The 26,599-nt window shown below is 48.4% G+C and overlaps 1 protein-coding gene across 1 annotated transcript in view; it reads right to left on the bottom strand.

Annotated features, from left to right (window-relative positions):
• Positions 1 to 8,534: 8,534 nt before the first annotated feature.
• mnta (MAX network transcriptional repressor a) overlaps positions 8,535 to 26,599 on the bottom strand; it is a 149,463-nt gene continuing 131,398 nt past the window's right edge. The window contains exons 5-6 of the mRNA XM_072469758.1: positions 17,632 to 17,824; positions 8,535 to 14,056 (exon numbers count right to left, since the gene is read on the bottom strand). Of these exons, the coding sequence (XP_072325859.1) occupies positions 13,335 to 14,056; positions 17,632 to 17,824 (915 nt within the window). The 3' untranslated portion in view covers positions 8,535 to 13,334. The remainder of the gene's footprint in view (positions 14,057 to 17,631; positions 17,825 to 26,599) is intronic.

Here is a 26,599-nt window from a genome sequence, read left to right as displayed (position 1 = left end):
TATGGTTGTTCCTGATTGGGGACCCCACCAGGGCTCCCCGCACCCCTCTCTGTCGCCTCCACTGTCCCCAGATATTCAATGTTGCCGCCACCACCGGATTTGTGGTAAACTTTTTAGGTGAGATCGGTAGCGGCGCCGTCACCAGCGCCTCTAAACTCGTCCCTTTACAGGACTTTCTCTCCAGTCTTTCCCACGCCGCTCCCTCACCCTCCATCATCCATTTACGTATCATTGCCACATTGGCGGCCCAATAGTAATCGCCCAAGTTCGGTAGTGCCAATCCTCCTCTGTCCCTACTACGCTGAAGGAACCCCCTCCTTACTCTCGGAACTTTCCCTGCCCACACGAAGCTCGTGATGCTCCTGTCTATTTTATTAAAAAAGGTCTTAGTGATTAGTATAGGGAGACATTGAAATACAAATAAGAACCTCGGGAGGACCATCATCTTAATTGCTTGCACCCTGCCCGCCAGCGATAGAGGCTGCATGTCCCACCTCTTGAAGTCCTCCTCCATTTGTTCTACCAACCGTGTCAGATTAAGTCTGTGCAAGGTTCCCCAGCTCCTAGCGATCTGAATCCCCAGGTATCGGAAGTTTCTTTCCACTTTCCTTAGAGGCAAGCCTTCTATCTCTCTACTCTGGTCCCCTGGATGTATCACAAATAATTCACTCTTTCCCATGTTTAGCCTATACCCCGAGAAATCCCCGAACCCCCTCAAAATTCGCATAACCTCTATCATTCCCCCCGCTGGGTCCGACACGTATAACAATAGGTCATCCGCATATAACGAGACTCGGTGTTCTTCTCCCCCTCTAATCACCCCTCTCCATTTCCTGGAGTCTCTCAACGCCATGGCCAGAGGTTCAATTGCCAACGCGAACAACAATGGAGACAGCGGGCATCCCTGTCTTGTTCCCCTATATAGTCGGAAATACTCCGATCTATGTCGACCTGTAACTACGCTTGCCGTTGGAGCCCCATAAAGAAGTCTAACCCAGCTAATAAACCCGTTCCCAAACCCAAACCTCCTTAACACTTCCCATAAATACTCCCACTCCACCCTATCAAATGCCTTCTCTGCGTCCATTGCCGCCACTATCTCTGCCTCCCCCTCCACTGGGGGCATCATTATCACCCCTAATAGTCGTCGCACGTTAACATTCAGTTGTCTCCCTTTTACGAACCCTGTCTGATCTTCGTGCACCACCCCCGGGACACAGTCCTCTATCCTCGATGCCAGTACCTTTGCCAACAATTTGGCGTCCACGTTCAACAATGAAATGGGTCTATAGGACCCGCACTGCAACGGATCTTTATCCCTCTTCAAAATTAACGATATCGTCGCCTCCGACATCGTCGGGGGTAGAGTACCCCCCTTTCCTGGCCTCATTGAACGTCCTCACCATCAACGGGGCCAACAAGTCCACATGTTTTCTGTAATACTCCACCGGGAACCCGTCTGGTCCTGGGGGCCTTCCCTGCTTGCATGCTTCCCAGTCCCTTAATAACCTCGTCCACCCCAATCGGTGCCCCCAGGCCTACCACCCCCCCGCTCCTCCACTTTCGGGAACCTCAATTGGTCCAGGAACTGCCGCATCCCCTCCTCTCCCTCTGGGGGTTGAGACCTATACAGTTCCTCATAGAAGGTCTTGAACACCTCATTTATCTTTCCTGCCCTTCGCACCGTGTCTCCCCTTTCGTCTCTAATTCCTCCTATTTCCCTCGCTGCTGCCCCTCTTTCGCAATTGATGAGCCAACAGGCGACTCGCCTTTTCCCCCATATTCATACCTCCTCCCCTGTGCCTTCCTCCACAGTACCTCCGCCTTTCTGGTGGTCAGAAGGTCAAATTCCGTCTGGAGTCGTCTCCTCTCCCTGTACAATTCCTCCTCCGGGGTCTCTGCAAATTCCCTATCCACCCTTAAAATCTCCCCCCAGTAATCTTTCCCTTTCCTTGGCCTCTGTTTTCCTTTTGTGGGCCCCCAATGGAGATCAGCTCTCCTCTGACCACCGCTTTTAGTGCTTCCCATACCACTCCCACAGGGACCTCGCCGTCGTCATTGACCTCCAGGTATCTCTCAATACACCCCCGCACTCTTGCACACACTCCCTCATCCGCCATCAGTCCCCACATCTAATCGCCAGAGTGTTCTCTGCTCCCTTTCCTCTCCTAATTCCAGGTCCACCCAATGTGGGGCATGATCCGAAACGCTATGGCTGAGTACTCAGCTTCTTCCACCCTAGAGAATCAACGACCTTCCCAAAACAAAAAAATCTATCCGGGAGTACACTTTATGGACATGGGAGAAGAAGGAATACTCCCTAGCCCTAGGTCTAAGAAATCGCCATGGATCCACTCCCCCCATTTGGTCCCATAAACCCCTTAAGTACCTTGGCCGCTGCCGGCCTTCTTCGGTCCTTGAGCTGGATCTATCTAGCCCCGGGTCCAGCCACCGTATTAAAGTCCCCTCCTAAAATCAAGTTTCCCTACCTCCAGGTCCGGTATACGCCCCAGCATCCGTCTCATAAATCCCGCATCGTCCCAGTTTGGGGCATACACGTTAACCAACACGACCTCCATTCCCTCCAGCCTGCCACTCACCATTACATATCTACCTCCGCTATCTGCTACAATGTTCTTTGCTTCAAATGCGACCTGTTTCCCCACCAAAATGGCCACCCCTCTATTCTTTGCGTCCAGTCCTGAGTGGAACACCTGTCCCACCCATCCTTTCCTTAGCCTAAACTTGGTCCGCCACCTTTAGGTGCGTCTCTTGGAGCATAACCACGTCTGCCCTTAGTCCTTTCAAATGCGCGAGCACTCGGGGCCCCTTTTTATCGGTCCGTTCAGGCCTCTCACGTTCCACGTGATCAGCCTCACTAGGGGGCTACCTGCCCCCCCTCCCGTGTCGACTAGCCATTACCTTCTCTAGGCCAGTCCATATCCCGCCTCCGCGCTCCCGCTCGCTCCCCCCAGCGTCGCACACCATCCCCGCCCACCCACTCTTTAGCCATTTCCTTTTGGATTTCCGCAGCAGCAACCCAGTTGTCCCCCCCCCCCCCCCCCCCTTCTCCCTCCCTCCTCCCCTCCCCGCTAGATCTCTTTCTAGCTTGATTGCTCCCCCCATATTACTTCCGTAAGTCAGCTGACTTCAACTGACCCCGGCTACTCCTGCTCACTCCTCGACCTCCCCATGTGGGGAACTCCCATCCGCCTTGCGCCTGTCTTCCCGCCTTATTCTTTCTGGTGCGGGGAACATCCCTTTACCTGACCCGCCTCTTATGGCGCAGCTCCCTTTCCCCCTCCCCCTCCCCTTCCCCATTCTCCAACTATGTCCCGTCTTTCCCCCCTCACCGGCGCCCACATTTCCCCAATGTCTCCCCCCTTCCCTGTTTACTTCTCAATTAACTTCCACTGTAACATTATCAATAACATTTCCTGCAGCATCAGTCCCTCAGTTCCGATCCAATTTCTCTTCTTTGATGAAGGTTCCATGCTTCCTCCGCCGTCTCGAAATAATGGTCGTCTCTCCTGATACGTGACCCATAGTCTTGCCGGCTGCAAGCATCCCGAACTTCACCTTCCTTTTATGCAACACCTCTTTGGCTCGGTTGAAGCTCGCCCTCCTTCTCGCCACCTCCGCACTCCAATCCTGGTATACCCGTACCACTGCATTCTCCCATCTGCTACTCCGCACCTTTTTTAGCCCATCTCAGGACCTCTTCTCTATCCTTAAGGCGGTAAAATCGCACGATTATCGCCCTGGGTGGTTCTCCCGCTTTTGGTCTTCTCGCCGGAATCCGATTTGCCCACTCCCACCTCCAAGGGGCCCGTAGGGGCCTCAGCACCCCATCAGTGAGCTCAGCATCGTACTTTGCGTACGCTCCACAGTCCACTCCTTCCACACCCTCAGGGAGACCCAGTATCCGAAGGTTCTTCCTTTCGCGCTCCCATTTTCTAGGGCTTCGATCCTTTCAGTACACTTTTTATGAAGTGCCTCGTGCGTCTGTGTCTTAAACCGCCAGGCCCAGGATCTCGTCCTCAATATCTGTCACCTTCTGCTCCACCACCACGGAGCTCTGTCTCCTGGGTCTTTAATGTCTCCTTGAGCCCCTCAATTGCCTGTAGCAACGGGGTCAGCACCTCCCTCTTCAGCAGCTCCACGCACCGTCTCACAATTTCATGCTCAGGCCCCCATGTCGCCTGCGCTTTCTCCGCCGCCATCTTGTACTTCTCTCTTTCTGACCCTTTGGTCGACGATTCCTCGCGCTGCAGCCGCCGCCGCCGGTTTTTTCCTCCTTCGTTTGGGGGGGGACTCCCTTCTCACACGCCCCACACCGGGTTGCGTCGTCGAAAAATTCCCCGTTGAGGCTCTTAAAAGAGCCCGAAGGTCCGTCGGAGCTGGAGCCGCCGAAGCGTGCGGCTAGCTAGGCATCACCGCAACCGGAAGTCCCTTCAGTGGCCTTGATGAGGTCTTTTCACAGTTGTTCCCTCTGCTGCTAGAATTCACCTTTGATACCGGCCCTCAGGTCAGCTTGCAGCTTTAAGCTTGCCCTTCCCCCGCCTGCATGCTGGAAGAGGCCCTGTTTATCCTGTAGTTGCAGCCAAATCTTTCACTGTTTCTGCGTGTGTCTGGCAACCAAGAGACATACCCTTCCTGGGGGACACTGTCGGGGGAATATTGCCGCCTTCTTCCCACACCGGGACATGTCAAACAAATGCCGTGGGGGCCCTGTAAAAGAGCCCAAAAGTCCGTTCCAAGCAGGAGCTGCCGAATATGCGACCTAGTTCTGCATAGCCGCACCCGGAAGTCTGCCGTAGTCAAGCTTGACCATTTAGTGTGACTCAAATCCCACTCGACTTGAATACCTAGTCTGCTGCTGAAGCACAGAAGTAGCGCTGTATTATGAGGTGCTGCCTTTTCAATGAGGCACTAAACTGAGGTCACGTCTCTCTATTTAGCTCGGCATAAAAGATCCCGTAGCATTAGGAAGAATTGTCCTGGCCTATATTTATTCCTCCACCAACCCCACCAAAAACAGATTATTGGTCACTCATTACATTACTGTCCACAAACACCAACAGGTTCCCCTCCACCCAACACACCATTCATGGAACTACGTCGCCGTTCCTTCACTGTTGGTGGGTCAAAGCCCTGGGACTCCCTCCCTAACAGAACTCTATGGAACAGGGACTTAGCAGTTCAAGGAGGCAGCTGAACACCACCTACCGCACGGGTAATTAGGGATGGGCAACAGATGCTAGCCTTGCCAGCAACATCCACATCCTGTGGACTGTATTTACATGCATAACAATAACTATACATTGAAGAGCACTTCACTTGCTGCAAAGCATTGTGGGATGTGCCAAGAACGTGGAGGGCATTATCTCATTGTCTGCCTCATGTGAGATCCCAGACCAAGAATCAAACCAGCTCAATCCTGAGTTGTACGGTAGATACACGCTGGGCAGTGCATCAGCCGTACCGGCTGAGGTTATTCATGAAGGCCCCGCCTTCTCAACCTTGTCCCTCGCCTGAGGTGTGGTGACCCTCAGGTTAAATCACCACCAGTCAGCTCTTCCCCTCAAAGGGGCGAGCAGCCCACGGTCATCTGGGACTTTGGCGACTTTACTGTACTAGTGTATCTTACAACCAAGCCATTTTGGGGCAAACATTGTGCATTGATTTTAGTTCAGGAGAGATTCTGTAATAAAGACAGTTAGTTAGAGGGACACACACTTACCTGTACCTCTGCATGACGACGAATCAGGCATGCATTGTTAGTAGGGTTTCCAACCGTCCCAGTATCTAGCAGGTTTGCCATCAATCTCCGGGCAGTTATTAATAGCAATCTGGGAGGTGTTAAAATGATATTTCAAGCAAATGATGCTCACAATTCATTCAGAATCTCTGGCCAGTCATCATTCATTGAAAAGGGTGGTCTCATTGCGTTCACAGCATCAGGATATAAAATGTAAACCAACGCCACATGTCTTGTGCTCACGTACATCGCTGCACTGCCCAAATTCCTGCCAGTACTGAGCCTCAACCTCAAGGATAGGAGGAGGTAAAACTTGGAATGATCGCTGGGACAACCAGCCGAATAGTATTTGTGTCGTTGGCCGGACTAGCATTTTTTGCCCATCCCAAATTGCCTTTGAACTGAGTGGGTTGCTAGGCCACTTCAGAGGGCAGTTAAAGAGTCAACCGCACTGCTGTGGGTCTGGAGTGACATATTGACCAGAACAAATAACGATGTCAGATTTCAATGTCAGAGCACAGATGGGAATATGACAATCAAAGTGGTCTCCTCATTCGACTTTAATTCCAGATTTTTTGTTGAATTAAGATTTCACGATCGACCATGGTGGGATTCAATCCCGATGCTTCACCCAGGACCTCTGGATTACTAGTCCACTGACAATACCGCTACGCCATCACCTCCCCATAGATTTAACTATGGGGTGTCCCAGGACAGAGAGCATTGCGGGGCGTCTCCGATTGTCTCAATGGGTGCCTGTGCCCAGAGAATCAATGCTACACCAGTGACGCAGGTTCTCGCTGTTTATATTTTGGGTGGAGGGCGATCCTAATGGGATTTTATTGGGGGGGGGGGAATGTCGATTTTCATTGGATTTTAATCCAGGAAGGATTTGATTTTTAAATTTCCGCTTTAGGAGAAGGGGCTGGTCCTTAAAATCCTACAATTTGCTAGTTTACACCAAGCTGCAGGGATTGGAGAGTATTAAATTCTCAATGCTGCGTTATATAAAAGGGATATACTTCCCTGTATGGGCAAACAGGGATGTTGACAATAGGAACCTTTCTCCAGGGATTGGATTTCCTCTGTTAGAACCTACCGGCTCCAGGCTGCCGGCTTTCCATGACATGATTTACTCCCACATCTCTCGGAGTATGCCCAGCTAGATTGGCAATCCGGAGGAGTTTTGTAGTTCAGCACTATTACACTTCTGAAAGGGACAGAAGAACTGGCAACAGCTACTTTTTCCCAATCAAAAAAGGACAAACAACTGATGGAGACAAAGTCTTAAACTTGGTGGTGAGATTATGATGAATATAATGCCAGCAAAAATAGGCTACAATTAAAATATACTTCCATGTTTATACAAGTGGTTAGGATATTGTTTCACTGCTAATACTCAAGATGAAAGGCTATTTTCTCACCCAACTGTCAAGTGTTTTAAACCAAAGTGATTTTGTGGGCAGTGATCGACAGACATGTGTTGGGCGTTAAAAATGGGAACGAGTCACGCAAGTGTCACGGAAATAGACTTGCGTTCAATAGTTAAGGCTCCCAACCATAGGTTCTGGTTACCGTGGGGCAGACATTGCAACGCCAAAAGCTGTATGCACCAGAAATACCCACCAGGATGTCCCGTGAAGCCATTGTGGCAGCTTTGCAAGCCTCTCAATTTTGCCTCGATCATGTTCAAAGAACAGAAAGATCAGCCAATGTGAAGCAAGCATGCTAAATTTCCAGTCAGCCCACCTGGCATATAAAGTTTGCCACAGTCCGTGGAATATGTTACACCATAAAGTCAAATGGGGTCCAGCAGCAGCGTGCGTCTAGATCTTGAATTTCCGCCCTAAATTTCTCCACCTCACGTTCCTCCTATAAAGATGTTCCTTAAAACCCATCTTATCTGCCCTTATATCCAACGTTTCTGTTAAGCTGCGCAGTTCATGCAGCAAAGTGACAGGTACTGGGAAAACCTTCCTCTGGAATAAAGAACATATGTGCACAGCAGTGCAAAATTTTTTAAAGGGACCACACACACACACACACACACAAAAAGAAATACCAGGCCCATGCACAGCAGTTAAATTTTAATGGGAACATTGCTAATATTGCCCTTGTGTGCCTTGGTGTCAAATTTTGTGTGCTTTACCGTGTCAAAGACAATATAGTTGGTGTTGCTAAAAATGCAGTTCTGACGATTTCCTCTGGCATCTCTACCCACGCTCATCTCCGCCATAGAACATAGAACCTACAGTGCAGAAGGAGGCCATTCGGCCCATCGAGTCTGCACCGACCCACTTAAGCCGTATCTCCGTAACCCAATAATCCCTCCAACCTTTTTTGGTCACTAAGGGCAATTTATCATGGCCAATCCACCTAACCTGTATGTCTTTGGACTGTGGGAGGAAACCGGAGCACCCGGAGGAAACCCACGCAGACACGGGGAGAAAGTGCAGACTCCGCACAGACAGTGACCCAGCGGGGAATCGAACCTGGGACCCTGGCGCTGTGAAGCTAATCACTTGTGCTACCGTGCTGCCATCTCCCTCACAACATCGAGGGCCGAAGGGCCTGTACTGTGCTGTAATGTCGCTAGATTTAGCGACCAGAACAATTTTCCTCTCCAGCCCAGCAAGTTAGTGTACTGGTAAGGATGAGGGAAAACTGAAAACAGGGAAGGTGGAGGAAAAAAAAAAATCAAAAGTCCAATCTTGAACACAGATTCGGAGGTGCATCACCATGGAAAGATTAAAGCAGACAAACAGATGGAAAGGTCAGTGCAGGTGTATCTTTATTTATTTTTAATAGTATCTGAAGCAAGTGCATCTTGCTTGATAGATGGATATGAGAATATTATACACATTGATACTGAAATTTTTTGAATGAAAGCCATTATATTACAGCTAAATAGTAAAAATACATTATATACAAAAATCCACTGATCATTTTTCACACACCTGATCCATTCAAACACTTCAAAAATCTTCACAGAAAAGATTTTTTTTAAACAATTTTCCCCGCAATATTTTAAACAAAGGCTTGTTTGCACAGTGAAGGCATTCACCATAAACATTAATAATTAAAAAAAAAGTAATGTCTCTCTAATGGGGAAAATTAATCTGCTTTCTTTCAATTCAGATGCAGTTCCAGTCAAGATTTTTTTTATTTTATTTTTTTTTAATTTTTGGTTAGCCTGGTATGGGATGGACTTGCAACCCCAGTGACCCACGCTCGACGGTCTGCGAATCAGAGAAACCCGGCACAGGTAGAAGCTGCTTTCATAACAGTGTGAAATCTGCCCGATCATAGCCAGCTGCTGCCTGGTTTCAAACAAGGCGGTCGTCCTGGCCACCATTCTTAGTCATTTTACTTGCAGGCTGCAGCAGATCGGGAGCTGGTGCCACCGATCTGCTTCTTAGTGCAAAATAGAAGCAGCTAGTGTTTCTTGTTTGCTGGACATTAAGTGCATTCTCTTTCTCTATAAAGGATGTAAGCCACTTACCCAAATATAGAGAACGTAGGCACAGGTCACATGAATGGGGAAAGCACCATGTTGGTAAAGTGATCAATAGGTGGAAATAAGGACTCATTTTACACCTCACCATAAGTTTTATAGCTCCAGCCCAATTCACAATTTTGGGATGAAGCTGTTATTCAACAGTCTCCTCACTACCCTCCTTTAATTAATTGCCAAAATTAATCGTTTGTTTTAATTTAGGTGTCTCTGCAAGAGAATACATTTTTCATTGGATTTTCCCCCCCCCATTGCAATCAGGACAATTCGGACTCAAACGTTCCATTTGTCCCTCAGGTGATCGGGTGAAGATAGATGCCCATTGGCTTCTATTAACTTTCTTTTTGAGGTCAAGAAGTGTAACGTGATCATATGTGAAGCAAGTATCTGTAATTTCACTAAAAAATGTCAATTTGAGGCGATCTTGACCAGCCGATTGGAATTTGCTGCGTCATTTGGAATTCTTAATGTTTGCGTTTTGTAAAATTCAATTCTTTCACTCTCTCCAATCTTGATCTCCTCTCTCAGCAGGTGCCATGTGTTGTTGGATTAGATTTGGGGGCCCTTCAGTACCTTGGTCAAGGAGTCCTTCCTCATGTGAGAGTGTCTACATGGCAAGGATCAATGGCATGTTAGGCCACGGAACAATCAAAGCTGAATTGGATCCTATGCGTGCACACAAACTACAATATGAGTTTCTGGATGGAGGCTCTAGTGCATTCTCGGCCCTCCCCCAGTGCAGTCTGTGGCTGAGATCTATCAAGTTTGGGCAGATTTTTTTTAAAAATCAATTGAAAGGGAGGGTTGGAAATATTAACAGCCCTGAAAATAATAATAGAACTTCAGTCCCTGAAGGGTTAATCTTTAATGCCCTGGAAACCTGCAGAGAGCTAACCACACAAGTGCCTTTGAACATTAACGACATGGACATACAATAATAAATTTATATCACATACACAACTTACCAAATATGGAGAATTTAAGCACAGGACACATGAACAGGAAGAGCACCAAGAAGTCCTGATTTGGTAAAATGATAAATGGAAACAGCTCATTTCACACTTAGCCACAAGTTTTGTCTCTGTTATGTCCTTGTATTAAACAGTCAAAAATATATATCATTACATTTAACTGTTCTATCAGACTGCGTCCCTCACAACCAGCCACAGGTAGAATCTCAAGGGCAGGTGATCAATTGAGAAATTCATAAATATCTCTGCATTTTCTTACAGAAATAGTTGGAAAACAGTGGCAAACCCATCAAACACAGGTAACAGCCAGCGGGCACTGCACCAAGTCCATTCCCAGGAATCGGGGCCAAATGCCTCATGACGATAATGTAATACATGGATTATTTCAGTGGGTTGTCACTCAAGGACAATTGCATCGTGGTAAAGAAAAGTTCACCAACACGTAGAGAGATTAGCGTCTGCATAAATTTCAGCACTTAATTATTGATTCAAAAAAAAAAAATAAAAAAAATGATGGTTAGCTCTACCAAAGGTTGAGTGGGTTAGTACAATCCCTGGTCGGGTAAAGAGCTGTCAGACTACAGAAGATCCCAGGTTTAGGAACTACACTGTATCGAGACGTCTGGACTAGGGAGACAAAAAGAGAGGAAAGGAAACAGCCAGGATTCCCTCTCCTGATTGCAGTCCAGAGACTCCGAAAGTGGGTGGTCATTAAGCCGAGGGAAGATTTAGGCTGGGCTGTGATTCCTTCACAGTTGAATAGCCAACCGCGGGGTGTTATGTGCATCAAAGGGTGTGTTGGGGTGAGGGGGGTGCGGGAAGAGAACTAAAAGGGAGGAAGGCTTGCAGAAAAATAAATGGAGCTATCTGAACTGAACACTTGCTGGAGTAGAACACTTAAGATCACATGATCTAAAATACTGCGCACATGAGTAAGCAGAAATAAGTACTTTTAATTTAACTGGGTGATACAGGAAAACAATACAGCTTTTATATATTACAATGCACTGCCACAGAAAGAGGTTCAGAGAACACAGACAAGCCGCTAGGTTTCTCGCCCTGGCGCATAACTTAATTTGAACCCCTTACTGCATCACCACTTTGTAACATACCACTTAAGTTATTAGCCTGTGGTTAATATTAAAGGTATTAAATCTTGAAAAACATTTTTCACAAATCAAGTGTTGTTAATGTGAATAGAGGCGCCCTGGAATTAAAAGACAGGTACACATAATATTAAAAATCACCATTTCAAGCAAGCTAAGAGTGGAACTGTGAGACGACAATAACCGTCACCGTAAGTTTAGAATTCCACTCTTACTTTCTAACTAGTCAGTGGCTGACTGGAACAAATGCTGTGCTCAAAGGTGGAATTGAAGAATCTCGTACGTGACGCTCCACTCACAGGGATGCAGCCGGACACCAGCAACTGGGCCAGAGTTAGTGTTTGAAAAGCAGAAGTATCAAGGCAGTCACAGTACTAACCCTTCAACTGGAACTTTACTCAGCAATATCATGATCCCATTTCAAGAATTTACAACTGACCTCAGCAACATGGATCTAATGGAATACACTCGGCTCATGATTCAGGTTCCTTGAAGAATGTTCAAGGAAGCCAGTTCCAACTTTAAACTTTTATGTCGCATTTTTAGACTAGATTAAGAGTACGGTGCAACATTTCCGAATAGTCTCACCATAATTTTTTTTTTAAAAACTAATCCAAGAAACTCATGATTGGAACCACACTGAAAATACCTGAGACATTATTTGTATTTCATGAAAAAAAAGTAAGGGGTACACTTTGCTGTTTGAGTAAGGTAGATAATGGAAGCTTCATTATAAACTGCTCCAGCTGCGTTATAGAATTTTTCTTTAACTGTACAACGTACACCCTATGATACTCAAGCATGGGAGACTTCATCAAGGCAGAATCTTCAAAAGGAGCTTCTGGTGAGGGTGCAACCTCAGCCTGAACCTCATCGTTTATCAATCAGATCCATTTATATGGTTTATCAATCAGACCCATTCTGAGCCTAAATCAAAGAAAGCAGAAAATTTTATTGCAAAATTTCCTCTTTTTAAAAAAAAAAAGGTCCCCATATGACAGACACTGCCTTTATAGCACACACAGTAATGTCAGTCTTAGACAATTCATACATTTAAACTTACTTTAAGCTCAGAAAGCCACTCAGTCCAACAGACACAGCTACAAACAGGACTGCAGCACATCGTTAAGTTCTCCTCTCCTCCCCTCCCCCAGCTAACATCTATTCACCTTAGCCGGGACTGCTAGAACATGTGTAGGCCTTTTTGTTGTTGCTGCAGCCAATTAACGACCTATCCAAAAGGTGCACTTAAAATAAAGACCACAACAATTAGTTCATTTCCCCCCCCCTTCATATTGGTCCTCACAAAATAAACTTAAAAAAACAACGGTCGACAAGCTGGGGGCAGACACGTTGGTTCTGTCTTGGGCCTCCTGCAGTGCTCCCTGGCCTGGTCCAGCAGACAGTTGCGTTTCAGTTCACATACACGCACGCAAACGCGGGGGCACGATTAACGTCTCGTCTTTGTTAATTTTTCTTGGTTATGTCAACATGATCCGGTGAAGCTCAACTCCACCGAGCTCTTCGTGTGCAAGACTTCGCTCTTTTGCTTTTAAAAACCCTCTGTCCGAACACGGTGACATCCACCCAGACATTACTTCCTGGAGCAATGCAAGGGCCAGGGGAGGGAGGAAAAAATAAAATTAAAGCCTTGCTAACACCTTTTTAAACTCACCAATTACAAAACACGCACACACACGCACAAACACGCACACGCACAGGTCAGTAAGGACAGTTGTCATTCCAAACTGCTCGGAGTAACAGTTTGTTTTCTGCAGTGTGTATTCCTTTCCCACTGCCAGCTTGGTGACATGTTGGATGTTTTTTACTTTCAAACTCTGCCAATCCTCTCTGCTTGGCGCCTTCCGAAGCCACCTCCTCCTTCCCTTGCCTGTGACTCGCTGCCAGGAATGTATTGGAGAACCAAGGAAAACCGGTCTTTTAAAATGACTGCGCTCTCGGGGCTCGGAGTCCCTCAAGTTTTAGGCCAGCTTCAAAGTGCTCACAGGGAACGATGGCATGGTCACCATAGTGACAGGGTTCAGGACCGTCTGGCCCACTATCTGCTGGTGCACGACTTGCGGGCCCACCGCTTGCTTTGTCACAACGGCCTGTTGGCCAACAGGGGCGGTGCCGTTTACTTGCTGGTGGGTGATGGTGTGCGTGAGGTGGCTCATGACTGGCTGGTTCACCGTCATTGGCTGCGGATAGATAGCGGGCAGCTGTTGACCAAGGTGCGCCATATGGCTTAAGGTGGCTGGGTGCACAGTGATGTGGCCAATAGGTTGAGCGGCGGTGGTCAGCTGGACCGAGCTGGAGGTCGCGGGTGCAATATGAGCAATGTGTTTTCCTGGCGAAGCTTGAATCACATGATTGACGGCCGTGTGAATCACGGACGCGTGGGAAGCAGGTGCAGCGTGGGCAATAACCGTTGGCTGTAGCGCCGATGCCGTCACAATGTGAGTCTGAGCTGGCACTACCGTCTGTGACGGAATTAAAGCCTGGGGCTGGATTTGCCCTAGTGCCTGGGGTTGAGACGGCTTCTGTTGGACAGACAAATGTTGAGGCAGCAACGATGACTGGTGAGTGATAGCAGGAGAAGAAACGGCCTTAAGCAGCTCATGGTGCGAGCGGTGAGGCGTTGGTGGTAGAGTGTTTATGGGTCTCATGTCTTCAATATCATCATCGATATTGTCTTCACCTTCTGAAATGAAAAGTAAAAAAAAGGGACAAATGGTTAATGTGGTACATTTCCATCAGGTGTAATGCTCGTTTTCATCCATCACTACTCCAATTTTCAACCGTTCTGTCCTGAAGGCTTTGGTCATTGCTGGAGTGCGCCAGTCATTGGCTGGGGCCTCAGACAAGTGATCATTCCTCAGGCGAGAGGCCATAGGCCCACAATGAGCGTCTTGAAACTATGCCATACCGCATGCGGCGCACCATGGCCCTGGCCAATGCTATCCTATCCCCTGGCATGCACCTTTTGAGTAATAGTTAAGTGAGTCGCGATCAGAAACAGCAGCCGTTTCCACCTCTCTAATCCAAGACTTTGCGAATGCAGGATGCCAACTCAAAACAGCTAACCAGTCAGAGATCTAAATGCAAGGAGGGCAGATGAGGTGGAGGTGGTGGGGGGGGGGGGGGGGGGGGGGGGGGGGGGGAAAGAATTAAAGGGGACTGCCAGCTCTTATCGCTGGACCAGAAGCAGCTATGAATGTAAGACTCCAGTTGCGTGGAGAGACCAGAAAAGCAGAATTGTTTTCCTCAGACCAGAGGAGATTTAAAAGGATATTTGACAGATGCATTCAAAATCATGATAAAAGGATATTTGACAGATGCATTCAAAATCATGATTGGGGATTTTGATAGAGCAAATGATATTTTTCTTTCCAGTTATAGATCAGGCAGTAACCAGAGGACATGGATTTAAGCTTATTGCCATTTTTCTCACCCCGGGTTGTTCTTTCTTTTTATAAATTTCGAGTACCCAATGTTTTTTTCCAATTAAGGGGCAATTTAGCGTGGCCAATCCACCTAACCTGCACATCTTTGGGTTGTGGGGGTTAAACCCACACAGACACGGGGAGAATGTACAAACTCCACACGGACACGGGTGCTCCGGTTTCCTCCCACAGTCCAAAGATGTGCAGGTCAGGTGGATTGGCCATGATAAATTGCCCTTAGTGTTGGGTGGAGGTGTTGACTTTGGGTAGGGGTGCTCTTTCCAAGAGCCGGTGCAGACTCAATGGGCCGAATGGCCTCCTTCTGCACTGTAAATTCTATGATAATCTATGATTAATCTAGGACAAAGGTTCGGCACAACATCGTGGGCTGAAGGGCCTATTCTGTGCTGTATTTTTCTATGTTCTATGACAGTGTCCCAGAGCTGGGATTCGAACCTGGGTCCTCAGCGCCATAAGCAGCAGTGCTAACCACTGGGCCACCGTGCCGCCCTAAGAGTTGTTGTTCTTTCGACTGGAATTGGATCAGTATTGAAGAGAGTGGAGCATTCGGTGGTATCCTGTTGACCAAATTGCCTGTGGAAACCAGGCCCCGTCACCCTGAGTTAGAAGCTTTAAGGAGAGGAGGTGGCAAAATATCCAATACAATGACCCATTAATTAAAACTTGAGGAATAATAATTCAAGATTTTACAATGAACAGGGAGACACTCTGTTGAAAAGAGACAGACAGAGCACAATTAGTTTATGTAATAAAATAGGCAATACTTAAACAAATCTCAGGGCCTTGCTTTTAATTTTAATGGGAGTGAAAATCTTTTTCGACGCTACAAGCAGAGCACAACTGCACCACAATATATTAATAACCTTTCAGAAAACTCATTTACAAATCTTCTGTTGTTTCCAATTCATCCAAGCCGGTTGTCATGACAATTTCCACAAAAGGCACAACATGCCATTAAGTAGGAGCAAACCTGCTGTGCTACATTTACAGAACCAGGCCGTTTGTCTTTCCACACCTCCCCCTGAATTTTCCACTCATGTTTACCCTCCCCCCGCCGTCCCTTCACGATATTTCGAAGATCCACCCTGGAGTTTTTTTTGAAAAAAAAATCAAATAATCTTTGATCCTCGTTAGGGGCAGCACGGTGGCGCAGTGGTTAGCACCGCTGCCTCACGGCGCCAAGGACCCGGGTTCGATCCCGGCCCTGGGTCACTGTCCGTGTGGAGTTTGCACATTCTCCTCGTGTCTGTGTGCGTCTCACCCCCACAACCCAAAGATGTGCAGAGTAGGTAGATTTAGTCCCTAAATTGGAAAAGAATAACTGGCTCAAATTTTTTTTTAATTTTTTTTTTTATAAAGTCACGAGGGCACAAATCTAATCAATGCATCAGGTCACGTATTGGAAAACCGGATTCGCAACTAATTCCCCCTGCAATTTTCAGTTTTGGGGCAATAGTTACAAGAGACCATGCGTATCTCCATCTCCCAGCAATCAATGTACAGGAGCCACCAGTGATCGGTCTCCCCTTCAACTGTGGCCCTCAATACTCTTTTGCTGCTCCACCTGCCACTTGCCTTCCGTTTATGGTCTGTTCAAGCATGGAACTCAGGAAACATCAAACAGGATGGGAATGTCATTGGAAACCAAGGCCATGAGGTATGCAGAGGTGGCTGGATCACAGTTTAGGGAGCAGTGTAAAGTATCTAACCCTGCATACGGTTATCTCGGGCGGGATTCTCCCGCAATTGTCGGGATGGCCCGACGCCAAGAACGGTGCGAACCACTCCGGCGTCGGGCCAACCGGAAATGCGGAATCCTCCGCACTTCCGGGGGCCCGGCCGGCGGCGGAGGGGTTGGCGCCGAGCCCATCAGCGGCGAAGGGCCGGCGCGAGTTGGCGCATGCGCAGAACCGCCGGCGTGGTTCCGCGCATGCGCAGACCGGTTGGCGTGTTCCTGCGCATGCGCAGGGGGGTTCTTCTCCGCGCTCCGGAGTCCTAAAGAGGCCGGCGCGGAAGGAAGGAGTGCCACCACGGTACAGGCCCGTCCGCATATCGGTGGGCATATCGGCGCTGCCAACTGCCCCCAACCGGCGTGGCCTAAACCCCGCCCCTGCCTGAAAACCAGCGCCGGAGAATACGGCAGCCGGCATCGGAGCGGCAGGGCGGGATTCACGCCGCCCCCCCGGTGATTCTCCGACCCGGCAGGGGGGGGGTCGGAGGATCCCGCCCCTCATCTTCCATACAGTAAGTGAAAGTATTTTGTTAAAACGGAACTGATTGGGGGCAGCACGGTGGCGCAGTGGTTAGCACTGCAGCCTCACGGCGCCGAGGTCCCAGGTTCGATCCCGTCACTGTCCGTGTGGAGTTTGCACATTCTCCCCGTGTTTGCATGGGTTTCGACCCCACAACCCAAAAATGTGCAGGGTAGGTGGATTGTCCACGCAAAATTGCCCCTTAATTGGAAAAAATTAATTGGGTACTCTAAAATTTCCAAAAAAATGAACCGATTGGTTACTTTTCTTTTTCCTAGGAAGAAGTTCCTAACTTCTGCTGCTACTTGGCTGCCCAAAGCAGCCTGGTTCCTGTCGGCAGGTAAATTCTTGGCTCCTACAATCAGGAAGAATATTTGGAGAATTGGACCTATAATGTCGGAGCCATTCTGGCAACAGGGCTGGTGATGATCACATTACTCAGTCAAGCTACTTGGGAAAGGAGGCAAACTTTCTTTCAACTGCTTTGCAATCCCAACACAGAGGTGATGGGCTGAATGGCCTTCCTCTGTGCCATATTATTCTTTGATTCTAACACTTACCGGATGCGGTTGAGGTAGAAGCCTGGTCGTCCTCCGGTTGCACGGTTTGGCGGAGGATGCGATCCACTTCAAGAATGTCCATCCATTGGCTCAGTTCGTTCTTCAGATCTGCTAAACGTTGCTGGGTGACGATTTTCTCTCTTGCGAGGCGCTCCATTTCATGCTCGTATTCCTTCTCTTTCCTTTTTAAAGTCTGGGGGGGGACGAAAAATGATAAAGATGGTAAGAGGCGGCTTATGCCAGAAGGAATAAGCAACAAATCGTGAGTGTGTCGGCTGAAAGAGGACATCCAACCCATTGGTCTCATCCATCAAGAATATCAACTCCACGACATTTAATGTTTCCATGAACCAATGTTTCTGTAGGACACCCCTTTAGCTTCTCATCTTAAAGATAACACTGCAGCCACCCGTCAGAACGGCGCTGGCCCATCAGCCTAGATTACATCTGAACTTCGGACAGCACGGCGGCGCAGTGGTTAGCACTGCTGCCTCACGGCTCCGAGGTCCCAGATTCGATCCTGGCTCTGGGTCACAGAACGTGTGGAGTTTGCACATTTGCCCCGTGTTTGCGTGGGTTTCACCCCCACAACCCAAAGATGTGCAGGGTAGGTGGATTGGCCATGCTAAATTGCCCCGTAATTGGAAGAAATGAATTGGGTACACTAAATTTATTTTAAAAAGAAAAAAAAAGATTACATCTGAGCGTTAGGTGACAGAGGTACCAACTGAGCTGAGCGTTAATGTTGCAATCCTGTTATAATGGCGTGCATGCTTCAGTTGTAAGTGAGAACAGCTGTTACTAACTGGAGAAAGAGAGTTTGTGTCTCTGTTCTCTGGGTTTTGTGAATAAACCTACGTTACTCAAAAGACTGGCTCCAGATTCTTCCTTCACTTAGTGAGTCAAAAGCATTTGGGCAGCACGGTGGCACAGTGGTTAGCACTGCTGCCTCACAGTGCCGAGGACCTGGGTTCAATCCCTGTCCCGGGTCACTGTCCATGTTGTGATTTGCACATTCTCCCCGTGCCTGCGTGGGTCTCACCCCCACAACCCAAAGATGTGCAGGGTAGGTGGATTGGCCACGCTAAATTGCCCCATAATTGGGGGGGGAAAAATTAAAAAGTAAGTGAGCAGTGTTTATAAAATGGAGAGACTTTCATTAACAAAGGAGGCATCATAGGACCATAGTGACAGTGCAATTGCACTATGGACTAGTGCGAAGCACTTAATTCCTCACATTTCACAATTTAAGTTTCCATCTTCATGACATTGCAAGCGGGGTTGAGGGCAGGGACGTTGGTGGTTACAGCCAGTCGCTCCCTCTTAACTAAGGAGGAAAGAATGATAAGCTTTGGGGAAAGAGTCACTCCCACCTGTTCCCCTCTGTGTTTTAGCTGTTCAGCAACTAACCTTTGGTGTCGCTAACAAGGAACCGGATCACCTGAATGTGTCATGTGAAACCAACTGTTTGTGGCACAATGTTGAATAAGTGTTAATGCCAGGGAGCACACAAATCAAATAACTACCAGATTACAATATAGTTCCTTCCTTTGCTGGTCAACACTAGTTTCTTTTCACGAGCAAACCCAAGTTCTTCTTGAAAAATAAATTATTTGATGGAGGACACATTTTGTAATGCGCATCGTAGGAATTATTACCCATTGAAGTTGTCTATTCACAACCCAATGACCAGAACTTCCCAGACACTGAAAGTACTCCTTAATATGGTCAGCAACAGCAGGTTCACACTAACCTGCAAACAGGTCAGCAAGCTGTTTCATGGTCTAGCCAAGAAACAGCGCCCATCTCTCCCCCACCCCCCACCCCACCTCCACGCACCATTAAAAAAAATACGACCTTTAATCAAATCAAGATATCCTTAACAGAATGAAAGAAGGCGTCTACAGCAGCTGATCTGAGCATGGGTCAGTCTACTGGGTACAATTAAAACTGACCGCTTCACCAGTAAACTGAAGACAATCTGAAGGGCAGGGTTAACAAGATTACATTTACCCAGTGGCTGAGAGAGAGAAAGAACGCGAGAGAGAGAGAGAGTGTGAGAAAGAAAGAAATAAGCAGGAGGAATCTCTCCTGTTGTTAATTTTAGCAGAAAGTGCTGTGGAAGGCCAAATCGAGAAATTGGCCTTCTGGGTTGCAATCCTCCCTTTCACGGAATGCAAGAAACACACAGCCCACTTTTATTATTCTTCTGCATTCATTCAAAAGTGAATTCACTCCTTTGCATTTCACAAAAAAAAACCTTTCACCTCCCTTCCCCCTTCACTAGTGCAGTGGTTTTAAACCTTTCCTGCAAGGGAGCCTCTGCAATAATGGCACCCTGATGACAGGCCTTTGAAGATGCTGCCAGGTAAAAGAGGAAAGTAACACGATTATCGAGATATGCCTTATCAGTAAAAGTCAAAGGATGTGGAAAGCCAGTGAGCCAATATATATATATAATGGGGGGGGGGAAAATCAAAACATGGAATTCTTTAGATGTTGCAGAAGGACAGACTGTAATCACAAAGGCCTCAGGAATTACTGACTGATGTGAAAAGCCAAACCTTGTTATCACAAATCAATCAGCAAAGATCAAACGTGTTCGCGGGCGGGATTTCCCGGTTGCATCCGTCCCAAGACCAGAAATTCCCGGCCGAGGTCAAAGGGCAATTTAAATGGTCCGGGAAAATCTTCCTGCCCGCCCGCGCCGATTCCCGCGGCGAGCAGGGCCAGAAGACTTACCCCGTTATCTCTCACTGTCTCTGCAACGTAGCTGCGGTGTAGCGGTTATCACATTCACCACACACCCGAGGAGTCCTCGTTTCAAAACTGCGCAGAAACATTTCCACAAATGTGTGGTGGGCAGGGGATGACGACATTGGAGCCTGGTCGAACAGGTTTCGATTGGCCTGGGAGGTGTGAAAGGTAGGGGGTTGGGATCAGTACTGGGAGAGGTGTTTTTAAGAAGAAGTGGATGGGGCAGATTATTGGGGGGGGGGGGGGGGGGGGGGGGGAGAAGACCCCCGGTCAGAATAGTAATGTGGAACATGAGGGGGTTGGGGGAGGACGGGTGAAGAGGTCAAGGGCATTTGCGCATCCAAAAAGCTTAAAAGCCGATGTAGCGATGCTTCAGGAGACCCACCTGAGGGTGAAGGACCAGGTGAGGCTCAGGAAGGGTTGAGCAAGTCAGGTATTCCACTCTGGGTTCTATAGTAGGGCTTGGGGCGTAGTGGTGTTGGTGGGCAAGAGGGTGAGGTTCCAGATGAAGGTGGTGGTAGCGGACCAAGGGGGCAGGTATGTGATTGTAACGGGGTGTTGGAGGGGAGGTTGGTGGCACACGAGTGTCTTTGGACCCAACTGGGACGAAGCAGGGTTTGCAAAGAGGGTGCTGGGGGCCATCTCCGACTTGGACACACACAAACTAACAGTGGGAGGGGATTGGAATATGGTGCAAGAGCGGAGGATGGACAAATCGTAATGCGCTCGCTTACCCTGTGTGTGTGTGTGGTTGGGGGGGGGAATGCAAAGGCACTGACTGGGCTTATGAGAGATGGGAGGAGGGGACCCGTGGAGGTTTTTGCACCCGCAAGAGTGGGAGTATTCGTTATTTTCCCCGGTGCACAAAGTGTATTCGAGGATAGACTCTTTTGTAGTAAGGAAGACATTACTGGCTGGAGTCAAGGGTTCGGAGTATTCTGCGATAGAGATCTCTGACCATGCACCGTACTGGGTGGATGTGGTCCTGGAGAGGGCAGCAGCCCAGAGGCAGGGGTGGAGAATGGATGCGGGGTTGTTGGGAGACCGGAGTTTCGGTGATAAGATCGGGAAGGTGATTGAGGAATATGTTGGGTTTAATTATACTGGGGAGTGTCGCAGGCGGTGGTGTGGGAGGCCCTGAAGGCAGTAGTGAGGAGAGAGGTGATCCCGTTTAAGGCAAAGTTGGATAAAGAGAGGGAGGAGTGCCAAAAGTTGGTAGAGGAAATGTTGGAGGTGGACAGGAGATGCAGACTCTTCTGGACAGGAGGAAGGATAGGTTTGACCGGCTGTCTACGGGGAAAGCGGTGCGCTAACTGAGGCAGGTGAGGGGAGCAGTTTAGAAATATGGGGAGAAGGTGGGGCTTTTGTTGGGCTGGTCTGCTCCGGGCGGAGGTGGCGGCGAGGGAGATAGTCTAGGTGCGGGATAGAGCGGGGAAATTGGTGGTGGCTCCGGAGCAGATTAATAAAGTTTTTGAAGAGTTTTATGAGAAGCTGTACAGGGTGGAGCCAGCGTGAGAGGAGCGAGGGATGAGGGAGTTCCTGGACGGGTTGGAGTACCCAGGGTTGGGGGAGGAGGATAGGGCTGGGTTGGAGGGGCCGGTGGAGGAACAGGAAATAAAGGAGGTAATCGGGGAAAGCAGGCAAGGCTGGATGGGTTCCCCAGTGGAATATTACAAGAAGTTCAAAGACAAATTGGCGCCGCTGATGTGGGGATGTTTGAGGAGGCGACAGGTAGGGGGGGTATTACCACAAACATTGGGACAGGCTTTAATTTCCCTGCTGTTAAAAAAGACAAGGACCCGACAGTGTGTGGGTCATATAGGCCCATATCCTTACTGAATGTGGATGCCAAGATACTGGCGAAGGTGCTGGTGACATGGCTGGAGGGTGCCTCACGAAGGTGATAGGAGAAGATCAGACAGAGTTTGTGAAGGGAAGGCAGCTGTTCTCGAATGTTAGAAGGTTGTCAAACGTGATCATGACGCCAGCCGAGGGGAAGGAGACCGAGGTGGTGGTGGTGCTAGATGCGGAGAAGGCGTTCGACCAGGTAGAGTGGGGATACTTGATGGCAGTCCGAGAAAGATTTGGGATTGGGCCGAGGTTTACGGCATGGGTACAGCCACTCTATAAGGAACCAACGGCAAGTGTCTGCACGAATAACATGAGTTGGGGTACTTTGCTCTGCACTGGGGTACTAGGCAGGGGTGCCCTGTGCTCCCCCTGCATTAGCGATAGAGCCACTGGCCATTGCTCTAAGGAGTTCTGGGTTGTGAAAGGGGATAGTGAGAGGGGGGATGGAACATAGGGTATCCTTTTATGCAGACGGTTTACTGCTGTATACCTCCGAGCCGAGTACGTCGGTGGGGAATATAATGGGGATACTTCAAAGATTCGGGTCGTTCACAGGGTATAAATTAAATTTAGAGAAGAGTGAGTATTTTATGGTGTCCCAGCCAGGAGTGGGGGGCTGGCATTTCGCAGGACGGTAACCACTTCAGGTATTAGGGGGTGCAGGTGGCGTGGGACTGGGGGAAAGGGGGGGCTCCGCAGGTACAATTTTACTCGCTTGGTGGGGTGAGTGGAGGCAGACTTGGCGAGGTGGGACAGCCTCCCTCTGTCATTGGCGATCCAGGTGCTACCGCACTTTGTTTTTGTTTCAGTGCCTGCCTGCCGTCTTTTTACCCAAGTCATTTTTTAAGGATGTGGACAAGGTGGTCACCAAGGTGGCATTTTGCGAGGTTGGAGGAGTAGTACAGATTGGCACAAGAGGAAGGGTTTAGGTACCTGCAAGTCTGAGACTTTGTAAGAAAGGAGTTCCCGAGCTTCCCAATAGCGCCCCCACTCGTTGTTGGAGGAGGTACTTTCGGCAGGTCGGTTGGAGAAGGGAGCGCTGTCGGCGATTTACGGGAAGATTTTTGAGGAGGACAGGGTTTCCATGAAAGGGATTAAGGCCAAGTGGGAAGAAGAGTTGGGGGAGATGATGGAAGAAGGTCTGTGGTGTGAGGTGCTACGAACGGTGAATGCCTCAGCATCATGTGCGAGGTTGGGGCTGAAACAATTGAAAGTCGTGTAGAGGGTGCACCTCACAAAAGCAAGGATGAGCCGGCTCTTTGAAGAGGTGGAGGTTGTCTGTGAGCAGTGTGGAAAGGGCCCCGCAAACCATGTACATCTGTTTTGCTCCTGCCCGAAGCTGGGAAGGTATTGGAGGCAAGTTTTTAACATCATCTCAGGAGTGTTAAATGTGGACCTGGAACCGGGTCCCCTAGAGGCCATTTTCGGGGTGTCGGACTGGCCCAAGCTGCAGGCAGGTGAGGGGGCAGATGTCGTAGCCTTCGCCTCGCTGATTGCTCGGAGGCGGGTCCTGTTGGGGTGGAGCTCAGCTTCTCTGCCCTGTGCCTCGGTGTGGTGGGACTTTGGGGGGGGAGGGGGCGCTACTGGAATTCATGACCCTGGAGAAGGTGAAATTTGAGTGAAGGGGGGAGGGGGAGGGGGAAAAGGAGAGGTCCATCAATTCATAGGGTTTGTTGCCATTGAACACTAGGGGGCTGGCTTGTTTTTTCCAGGGTTCCGGGATAGGGCGAAGGTGTTGGTCTCGGTAGAGTGCATTTTCAGAGGTTTGGTGCAGACACGATGGGCTGAATGGCTTCCTTCTGCACTGTAGGGATTCTATGGTACAAAACGTGGTCTCACCCCATCCTCGGATCAAGCCTGAATATAACCAATCACAGCACTGGTTCCCCGCTTCAGTTCTAATCAAAGGCCAGCAGCTTAATTATAGGAAGAGGCTGGAGGTGGAGTATTTCAACCAGCCACAGTCCTTTAATATAATCCAAGGCACAATTTCATTAAGTGCAATTAAGTTTTCTGCTTATTATTCTAATCATTTTTGATGCTATTATTGATCGCCAACTTCTGCATCATCTCTGTGTACTCATTCTGCATGATGGAAGCTGACACTATCATAAAGGAACTCTGACTTAATTTAAAAAAAAATCACTCTGCATCTCAGCACGCAACTATCACTTCATTCCCACTGTCTCGAGCTGTCTCATTTTTTATTTACACTGTTCATGTCCTGACTGCTCCTCACGTCCCCAGTAAAGATCAAATCTAGTCCCTCTCCCCAGCACCCTCCACTGCCTATACCATTCCATCCCACAATCAATGCAGCCACAGCAATGATAAGCACAATTTTCAGAGGTACCACAATGAAACGCTTCCCGAATCACAAGGCCAGTGTGTCAGGAAACACCCCAGATCGCTACTCCCAACCGCAAACACACAACATTTTCAGTGTGGGATCAAAGTATCAATGTGTTTTTGTTTAAAAATGAGGTTTTATCTAATACCTCACACCATGATGTGTTCAATCACCCTCCGATACATAATAATGTAATAATAATCTTCATTGTCACAAGTAAGCTTACATTAACACTGCAATGAAGTTACTGTGAAAAGCCCCTAGTTGCCACACTCCAACGCCTGTTCGGGTACACTGAAGGAGAATTCAGAATGTCCAATTCACCTAACAAGCACGTCTTTCGCGACTTGTGTGAGGAAACCGGAGCACCCGGAGGAAACCCACGCAGACACGGGGAGAACGTGCAGACTCCGCACAGACAGTGACCCAAGCCTGGAATCGAACCTGGGACCCTGGCGCTGTGAAGCAACAGTGCTGGCCACTGTACTACTACCGTGCCGCCAGCAAGCCAGGAGAGCGAATAGGAGTAGAATGTGGGGTAATTTGGAAATAATACAACTAAACCGTACTTTGCCTCCATTTAACTTCCATGCATACACACTTGCAGCAGAGATCGTTAGATAGAGGACAAGTGTGCGAATCCTCACCGATTATTTCCCCTGCCCCTCAGCCAGGGATGCGGCCTCCTATTACACCCCTACCATTGCCCACTAGATGAATTTGTAGAATCATAGAATCCCAACCGTGCAGGAGGAGGGCATTGGGCCTAGCGAGTCTGCACCGACCCATCGAAACACCACCCTACACCCAAGGCCAAAACTCGCACCCTTTTCCTGCAATCCCACCCTAAGAAGCAATTTAGCAGGGCCAATCCCACCTAACCTGCATATTGGACTGTGGGAGGAAACCGAAGCACTTGCGGGAAACCCACGCTGATACGGGGAGAAAGTGCAAACTCCACACAGCCACCCGAGGTCGGAATTGAACCCGGGTCCCTGCCGCTGTGAGTGCTAACCACCGTGCCGCCCGTAGTCTATCGATAGAGCTAAATGATCAAAACACTGGCCCTTGTATTTATAACTGGGAAGAGAAAAAAAAAAATCCAAATTCCAGTGCCAGAAACAAAATGCTTGCACAGGTTTGACCACAATTTAGAAGCTGAAGAGAATGATTGCATTATGTCTTCATCAAAGCAAGCTCTCTCATCTTTTGTGGTAAAATGTAGGACAGCAAAAGGCCAGAAGTAATTAGACTGATTCAGAAATTCCAGTAACACTTGCCAAAAGTCAAATTAAAATAAATAAAATGCACCTTGTCTTATTTGCAAGGAACAAACCAATCATAGCACCCACCAAACAGTCAAACTTTGCATCAGCGGGCCTTGTCCCATCCTGTCACACAAGCCAGTCAAGTTAGGTCATGGATTCGAAACAGAAAACTATTTTTTTTCAAAAAAACACCCTATTTTTAACTTCTTTTGAAGCTGCTAACTGATTTGTAAAGTCAGAAAGCGTTCTGCAACCAGTCACTTATCTTTTGAAGTGTAATCGCTGTTGTCATTTGGACAAGCATGATAAACACAACAGCAAAATCCTGCAAACACCAAACGATTAATAACCAGATAATCTGCTCTCGGTGACTTTGGTTGTGTGAGGAATGTGCTCGGACTCTCTGCTCTCCTTTCCGTGAGACATTTTATGTTTACCTGAGCGAAAGATAGCAATGGCAAGGCAGTGGCTGTTCTTTGAATGACACCCAAATGATCCTCCATTATATGGGAGCTTAGCGGAGAGTGTCGGCAAAATATTCAGCCAGTCAGGGGAGGGAAGCAAAATCACACATTCACCCAACATCCAAACACATGCACCTTCTGGCAGGAATCACTAGATCATAAATCTTGGCCAATTTTCCCTTCCTTAATTCATGACAATGTCCCATCAATAACCATTTGTGATGCCCAAGAATGGAGCCTTGACCCTTTCTGGTTTTTTTGGCAGAACTTATTGAGCA

The sequence above is a fragment of the Scyliorhinus torazame genome, chromosome 12, assembly GCF_047496885.1.
Source record: "Scyliorhinus torazame isolate Kashiwa2021f chromosome 12, sScyTor2.1, whole genome shotgun sequence".
NCBI lineage: Eukaryota > Metazoa > Chordata > Chondrichthyes > Carcharhiniformes > Scyliorhinidae > Scyliorhinus > Scyliorhinus torazame.
The sequence above is the reverse complement of the archived record's forward strand: the minus strand, read 5'-3'. Positions and strand labels throughout refer to the sequence as shown.